The 8151-nt window shown below is 54.7% G+C and overlaps 2 protein-coding genes across 2 annotated transcripts; both read right to left on the bottom strand.

Moving 5' to 3' along the window:
- Positions 1 to 204: 204 nt before the first annotated feature.
- LTHEOB_12532 (Arylsulfotransferase) lies at positions 205 to 2027 on the bottom strand (the record flags this gene model as incomplete). The annotated part of the gene is made up of 3 exons (XM_035509410.1): positions 205 to 369; positions 430 to 1587; positions 1641 to 2027. 3 exons carry the CDS (start codon positions 2025 to 2027, stop codon positions 205 to 207), a joined length of 1710 nt encoding a protein of 569 aa, XP_035364496.1.
- Positions 2028 to 4235: 2208 nt separating this feature from the next.
- LTHEOB_12531 (Tetratricopeptide-like helical protein) lies at positions 4236 to 7855 on the bottom strand (the record flags this gene model as incomplete). Its single annotated transcript, XM_035509409.1, has 5 exons — positions 4236 to 4997; positions 5514 to 5692; positions 5741 to 6764; positions 6829 to 7475; positions 7798 to 7855. The coding sequence occupies 5 exons, from the start codon at positions 7853 to 7855 to the stop codon at positions 4236 to 4238; spliced, it is 2670 nt and encodes an 889-aa protein (XP_035364495.1).
- Positions 7856 to 8151: the final 296 nt, after the last annotated feature.

Genomic DNA, 8151 nt, shown 5'->3' with positions numbered 1-8151 from the left:
ACTCGCAACCGAAGAGTTGAAGTTGCTCCAGTGACATGCGCTAGAGCAGGGCCATTCGCTTGTAGGAAGCCCCTCAATAGAAGGTGCGGGCTTGCAGATCCACCGGGCGAGAAATTCTTCGGCGTTTTAGCAACCGCGTGTTTTGGAGTCCAGCCACTGGATCGAAATTGCTTTCTTTTGCGGAAAAGGTGATCGATCGTGTTCTCATATGTGAACCCGCTGATACCTTACACGGCCCCTGGAGAATCGGGTTGCTGGGAGCCAGCAAGCCCAAACAATGAGGCCAAACGACATGCACGCAAGGAGAGCGAGCAGTAGCTGCAATGCGACGACATCGCGGTCCTGGATGGGCTTGAACTCGCCGTCGACCTGTTCATCTCATCAGCAATGAAGACGGGGGAAAAAGAATGGGTTAGGGGTCGAACTCACCACTTGCCCAGTGCTCCGATCCACCACCTCACTCGTCTCCAACACGTTACCGCTCCCATCCAACGCCTGCACCCGCACAACCTCCACCCCCTTCTTCCCCACCAAATGCATCATGCTCTCAAAACCTTCCTTCTCCACCTCCTCCATAACCACCCACTCCTCATCCTCCACCCCCGCATTCGCCGCACCCATCAACCTCCACCGCCTCACCTCCGTCGCGCCGTTCCAGCTGACGAACACCCTATTCCTCTTCACCGCGACATCTGGCTTTGTCTTGGGCAAGCCCTTCCAATCCGCGCTCTTGAACGCGCGATAAGACTTGACCCAGCCCCAGCCGAAGAAAGCAGCGCTGCCGAAGTGCGTGTCGCACAGGACCTCGACCTCGCCGTCGGCGGTGAGCTTGTACTCGGTGTACGCGGCCGAGTGGCCCCAGCCGACGAAGACGTTGCCGCTGGGCAAGATCTGCACCGAACCCTGCGAGTGGGCGAGGATGTCGGACGGGCTGACGAAGGCGGCGGCGAGGTCGACCGTCATCGCTTCCGTGTCAAGGCGCACCATCAGGGCGCGGCTGTGGCCGTGCGGGGTGGCGAGGTGGGCGTTGTTGTCGTAGGCGCCGTTGTCGAAGATGGTCAGCGTGTCGTTGGCGTAGTGCCGCACGTGGTGCTGCCACGAGAAGTCGGACGCCGCGCCGCCGGCCAGGTCGGTGAAGGAGCTGCGCTTGCCGCCGAGGCGCCAGAGTACGGTTCCGTTCTCGCTGTTGTGGGGGGAGATGCAGGTGACGGTGTGCATGTAGCGGGAGGAGATGTAATACAGGCCGGTGGCCGGGTCCTTGTCGACGCTGTTGATGTGGAAGAAGTCCCAGGCATCGGCTTCGCTGCGGCCATGGCCTTTCAGCGGCGCAAAGGACTCGTCGACGCTGTAGTGGCTCGATGCGCGCCATTCGAACACGAGAGCGCCCGTCTCGATGTCGATTTCCTGGAACAGGCCATCGTAGATCCAACCGTCGACGGGACCACCGACAGAGCTGAGGTCGGCCGGGATGATTTCGTAAATGGTCATGAGCGCGGTACCTTCTGGCGTTATTTCGAACTCATGAAGGTCACCTTCCAAGCCATTGGCGGGGATGACAGTGTGTTTGACCTCATACGCGGAATCGAGCTTGCTCACAGTGTTAGAAACATGATTATTGAAAGCAGATCGGAAAGCCTCACCATGTAATATATTCCGCGCCCGTGGGTTCCATCATCGGTTCCCGACCAAAAGGTAAGATACGTCTCTCCCTTGTAGGTTTGAGGCCTGAGGTCCATGACCTCACCCCACTTTTTCTCCATGTACACAAGATTGCCATCTCCATCAAGAATCATTGGGCCGGGCGTGGCGACTGACCTCCCGCGGGGCTCGAGAAAGACATAGCCGGGGTCGCATTGGGTGCTTTCCGACAGGATGTTGACGCGGGGGGAGGCGAGATCGAACGAGACATACTCACGCCAAGGGTAAGCCCCATAGAGGCCTTGATCGTACCAAAGTGGGTTAGACTGGCGTGAGGGAAGGCCTTGTGTTAGAAGCGGCAAAGAAGCAAAGAGAAACTTAAACTTCATGGTACAAGGGCAGGATTAGGCGGATGCACAGCAATGGCGAGAGGCATGGTAGAAAGTGAATGCGGGGGTTTGTGAGATATTGTATCATGGGTGGGAGGGAGTTACGCGCGTGCTCCAGCGTTCATGGCGTGGGATGGGCCAAGCGCTGACGAGGCCGATGTGGGCGGGCCAAGGGGCATAGAGGTGAGTTGATCATGGTTCTCTTTCATGGCTTATGCTTGGCCTGACCGGCTTCTGGTTGCTGCAGACCGAGCAGGAGCTTCCCCTGGGCGTGGAGACAGCGGCAACGATCCCTGTCCGGCTCCCAGGTCGGTGGGAGAAAGGGCTGCAGTTAACGTCGCGGGCGCAACGAGTCTGCGAACGTGTTCGGGGAATGGGCGGCCTGACACCCTTAACCCCGGCAGTCACAAATCCGTCGTCTCGGGCGTTGCGCAAGGTCGGCTGCATCCCCGGCGTTATGCGCGACCTTGGTACGGTAATAGGCTGGGTCCAGGAACCGACAGATGGGGGATGCGCTCGATGAAGGCCGATCCAGCAGTGGCCCGAATGGTGAGCGGAGACTTATCACGCAGCACCTACCACCTGGCGGGCCGATGTGGTTTGCCGGAGCGTCTAGCGTCGCAAAAAGTGTAATCAGCTTCATGAGAGGTTTGCGCGGCCTGAGGCGCTGGCGACGTCAGCGCCGCTGGTGGTGCCCGCCTGTTGGGGAAGTCACCCACGCGACCTGCCTTTCCTCCATCGCGGCACAGCAACGCCCAGTATTGATTCCCTTCTCAGAACTCTCTTGGCATTAATGCAACGGCAATGACATGCACCCATCGCATGGCAGTCAAAACGCCCTCCCTCTGCCTGCGATCGAGCTAGCACTGCTAAAAATCCAGTCGTCATCAACTAAAGTAGACCACCGCCGCACTCATTCGCGCCCTCTTGTGGTACGACGACTTTCCACTGTCTGCGCCGCAGTCCACGCGTCCCGCCTATGTGTCTCGGCGCAATTCCCTGCGACCGCTCTCTGTTGCTCCCACCAGCGCATCTGCATCTTTGCTTTCCCATTCCAGACAGCCGTCGTGCCCTAAGAGAAATGATCTTTACTTTTTGAAGTTCGAATAGAGTGCGAATCTTCCGGCTTACTTCTTCCTTCTGTGGATCCCCCGGGGGTTTAGCTACGAGGCACGGGCGTACTCGTATCGACAATGGTCGTGCGTTGAACCAGAAGCCCGCCTGCTGCTCTCGAGCCTCACGATACCTGCGACGCCTGCAATAACCGTCATTTACCGCCCTTGCGCAGAAAGCATGCGTAAGATATCACGTTACCACGTGCGTACAGCTGTGCCCGAGGTGGTACGACACCAAATGTTTAGCACTCTGAAGCGAGATCGCAAAATTGCCTTGAGAAGTGAAGATATAGAAGTATTTCGCAATGGGTCACCGCTATGCCGCATCTTGTGAGATGTGGCGCGCACAAGACTGCAATCGGAGTGATTTCCGTATCCCACTTTGCGCTGCGTTCTCTGACGAATTTAGCCAACAAACATAAGTTTTGCAACCAAATCTATTCCTCATCACGGCAGCTTTAGCTCACTTGGGAGAGCGCCAGGTTAGTAGTCCTCAATGAACCATGATCTATCCAACATTCACTAACCCTGCAATAGACTGAAGTCCACTTCAGCCAACAGCCATCTGTGCGGTATCTGGAGGTACTGTGTTCGATCCACAGAAGCTGCAAGGAATAACATCCTTACCAATCTAAGATTGGTTAAGCCTCATTTTTTTGTTCTTTTTTTTCCTATCCCCAGTTGGCGAGCCTGACTCCTCCTTTCTCTTCATTTTAATCAAGAAAGGGGACTGGCATAGTTGGTGGCGATGTTACCAGCTTATTTTTTTTCTCTCTCTCCTGAATTAGCATGATGCGGCTTGCACAATTACTGGACCTGTCACAAGCTCCGGCCATCTTTTAAGAATGCTCATGTGGGGAGAGTCGAGTATTTCTGCTAACAGAAATTAAGAGTAACCTCCATCCTATTTGCGATATCTGATCTCAGCTTAGAATATCCACTCGCAAATATTCAGGCAACGCAAAGCAAATTATCTCCCGCTACCACGAGCTCCCGCTACCACGAGCGCCCGCTCTTCTCCTCTATCTCCCACAAAGGTAATATAAAAGAAAAAAAAAGAAATAAGTATGACCCACAAAACAAACGCCCTCCACTACTCCCATCTCAGCAATCCCTTGTACCTATCCATCAAGACCGCATACAGCCCACGCTCGCGCCTCTCCACCTCACCACGGCCAGTCCTCTGCTCTGCCGCTCTCGCCAGCTCCATCGCCTTCTCCGCCCAGACCTTACACCTCGCATCATTCCCAGCACAGAAAAAGTCGATGGCCCGGTTGAACGCTGTCGACGCCAGCCACTCCGCTTCGATTTGCGGGTAGCAGTGTGAGCCGCCGCCGCCATCATTTTCATCTACGCCCTTGCCCCTTTCCCGCTGGACAGCGCCGGCGATTGACGAAGATAACGAAGACGAGATGACGTTCGTTGCTTGCTCTATGCATTGAAGTGGGATGGCGTCCGGGTCATCGAGCGCGTGGCTGTTGTCGATTGATAGCTTGAAAAGACAGCGGATCCAGCGGGAAAGATGGACGGCGGCGTCATCAGATCTGCTGCTACCGATAGTACCACTGCTACAGCTCTGGTTGACTATGCGTTGGAGGACGCCGAGGATGCGGGCGCGGTGGGTGGCTGTTGTTGTTGTTGTCGACGCGGAAGACGATGGTTGAGCTTTGGTCAGATCTGCATGGATGACGAGGGCAAGGTCGGCGAGAGTTTCAAGGTGGCGGGTGTACCAGCTGCCTCCTGTTTCCTTTGTTCCAGTTCCGCTGTCTGGGATGTCGAAACATTCGTCCCAGAGTGTGTCGAGGCTATCCCAGTCCCTGCGCTTCAGCGCCGATTCGAGCTCGTACCGGAGAAGCTGTGCCCGTTTTGCGGCAAGATCAGTCTTGGTCGCTGCACCAAACTCTATCGATTGGCCGGCGCTGCCAGACCTGCAATTATTATTCGTGGTGGTTGAAGCATGCAGAAGAGGAGCAACTGTGCTCCGAAAGCTGCGGGCGTGCCTTGAAACTGTTGCATATGCGGTCAGTGACTCTGGGACGGAGTCAGTAGACCTCGCCAATACTACAGCCGCACATGAAACTAAGTAGTGACATAGTAAGAGCCGTAGAATGAGATCTGGTGTGGAAGCACCGCGGCTTGTCTTGGGTGAAGCTTTTTGGAGAAGCCCGATGAGCTGAATGCAGTCATCAAGCAGGCATAGAAGGTTTGCCGGGTGCGTCGAGCCGCAGTACTTGAGCGCAATATTGTAACTATTTCGTGAGAACCATTCAAGCTCTTCCTCAGTAAAGATCGGTTCCGACTGATCTTTATTTGGTTGCGGCGCCTGATCCCTGGTAGCCTGCACCACCGCTCCTTCAAAAACTTTGCATACTTCCTTCATTGCTTCCTCATTGATGTCGGAAGAGGCGCTCAGTTGATTGACAAGGAGTCTGATTGTTGATCGAAGCAGCGCTGGGAGGTGTATTGCGACAGGTGCACCATAGTCGTATTTCTCCAGTGCTTTCTGAAGAGCAGCAATGGCGCTTTTCTGGTCTCGCAATCCTTGGGCTTCTACAACGCAAGCGTACAGAAGTGTACAATCGCTTCCCGGCTGCTTACTTATGGTGTCGAGACATTCCGCGGCGAACTCCGGCTGCTGGTCTCGAATGGCACTTTTGTACATCAAAAAGCGAGTCATCGGGTTGTTCCTTTCCTTCTCAGGCATCTCAAAAAACACCTTCCGGGCAGTGTTGTGTTCCTGTCTTGATAAAGCACACAGAATGACTTTTCTAGAAATCTTCGCCTTGTTTGACTCTCCAGCCTTGGTGAAAAGAGGATGAAGTGCAATTTCGCACCAGGCTTCCGATTCGACATATTTTCCATGGCTGTAGAGGGTCTCAATTTTCTTCCAAAGAATTGTCTGTGAGGCGTGCGTCGCTGGAGCATCGAACGGTCGCGAGTTCTGCAGTACAATATTTAACAGGTCCGTGAGAAATTCTGACGGTTGGTCGTCTCCTGAATTGGCAAGGATCCATATTTGTGTAACAGTAACTTTCTCAATCCATTGAGGATTCTCATGTTGGAAAAGCTTGTCATGAAGCAGTTTGTCCAGTGCTTTACAAGCTAGTTCAGGGCTTTTACCTTTGATGATATGGGCGTGGTGCATGATCGTTTTGAAATTTGTATCGGTGAGCACGATAGACCGTATCATGCGAACCACCACATTGTAATACTGCTCGACGTCCAATTCTTGATCTGCAGAAATAACATCGAGCTTCAGGAGATGGACGACCATCTTGTCGCCGTGATCCAACTCGAGCAAATCGACGATACCGCGGGCCTTGTCTTGCGACTCTGCAGTGTTCACTTTGAGACATGCGCGGACCAGGAAGTTAAGAATGGCCAATCGCAGCTCCACGGCGTCGTGATCCAGCTCTTCCACATTTTGCTCTCCAATAATGTCGTAAGCGCGATCAAGCCATTTCACAGCGTCCTCATACTGGCCCTTCCTGAACAAATCTCTGCCGATCTCGAACAGTGTATCCGTCAGCATATCTCCCGTGTCAGCCGTAAGCCGGTTCGGCTCGAGGCCGCTTTTCGAGAACATATGCTCCGCGAGGTCTAGGCGTGCTTGTTTCCATGCCTGTATAAATCAAAAGTCAGCGCAAGCCAGATTCCGACAACCTACAGACTGGAGCCCCACTCACATGAACCATTCTCAGGATCCAATATTCCGCCCTCAGTCTCCCGACCACCTCCATCATATCAACATCCACCATTCCCACATCCGCATCTCCATCCCTCTTCAAACCCTCCACCAGCCCTTCCAGCCTCCCCTCCCATCCAGCCGCGCACTCCAGCACCCTTAGTAAACCGCCCTCCTCCACCATACCCACCTCAACACAAGACCTCACCACCTTCAACGCGACCTTCAATACCCTCACCCCTTTATCCACCAGCGTTCCCTCATTTCCATCACCGACCTTTCCCTTCCCTTTTCCAGAGCTATCGCAAGCCGCAGCGGCATCCAGCACCAACACCGCGAAGGCCCGCACCTTGCACAGTACCTTCTTATCTATTCTTGTTTGCCCTTCTGCATGCTGTTCGCGCTCTCGTCCGAGCCTCGTCGCGGCGTTCCATATCTCGGTAGCGAGGCGGTCGAGGGTGTCGCGCTTGGCCAAGACAACGGCTGTGGGGACGGCGAGCGGAAAGGTGGTGGTAAGGTGGGTAGAGAGAGCGGGGACGATGTCGGTGAGGCTTTCGGGGCTCTCCTCATCGCTCGTGGAGGAAGCAGCTGTAGCTACGGGAGGAGAAAGGTGGCGATGCAGGCGGCGGGAGAGAGTCGTTGCAAAGGCTATGTGGCGTGTCAGTAACAGATTAGCCGCAGCACCCAAGAGAAGGGCAAATAAAAGACTGGAAAGAACAAGATGTGGGTCTGAGGTGAAAGAAAGCGGAGGAACAAGAGAGGCACGGTGAGGTGTGGGGGTTTACGGCATGATTTTAAGGATGAAATACAGTGCAGAAGACGAAGGATGGCCATGCTGCGACCGATCATTCGAAGAAAGTAGCAAACCGGCCTGGCATGGCGCACGATGCGACGGGGCGGAGGGAGAAAACGATGCAAAGAGAGCCACTGTGCGAAATGCGCACAACAATTCTTTGCATGATGGACGTACCCACGAGAGCCTCAACCTTCCTTTCTCTCTCATGACGGCTTCTTTCGTGTGACATCATGGTGGATGCCAACTCTGCCGTGTAAGGGTTGCGCCGCTGAAAGGCGGTATGTATGAAGATGAGAGCCGCAGTGACGACAGGATGCAGTTTTGGCGCGAATTTCCTCAAAATCGAAACGCGGCTGACATACAGGCAGCCTGCCAGAGGAGGTGACGCGTCAGGGCTGCGACTGAATTTTGAGGTGAGGGCGGGAGTGAGGTAGGCGGCGTGGTTGTTAAGGTGTGGGTGTCGCGTTGAACGGGAGCTAGCAGACAGCTCCACGTACTTCCGCGTACACTCATCCACGCACATTCGCG

This window comes from Lasiodiplodia theobromae (genome assembly GCF_012971845.1).
Source record: "Lasiodiplodia theobromae strain AM2As chromosome Unknown scaffold_66, whole genome shotgun sequence".
Classification (NCBI taxonomy): Eukaryota; Fungi; Ascomycota; class Dothideomycetes; order Botryosphaeriales; family Botryosphaeriaceae; genus Lasiodiplodia; species Lasiodiplodia theobromae.
The sequence above is the reverse complement of the archived record's forward strand: the minus strand, read 5'-3'. Positions and strand labels throughout refer to the sequence as shown.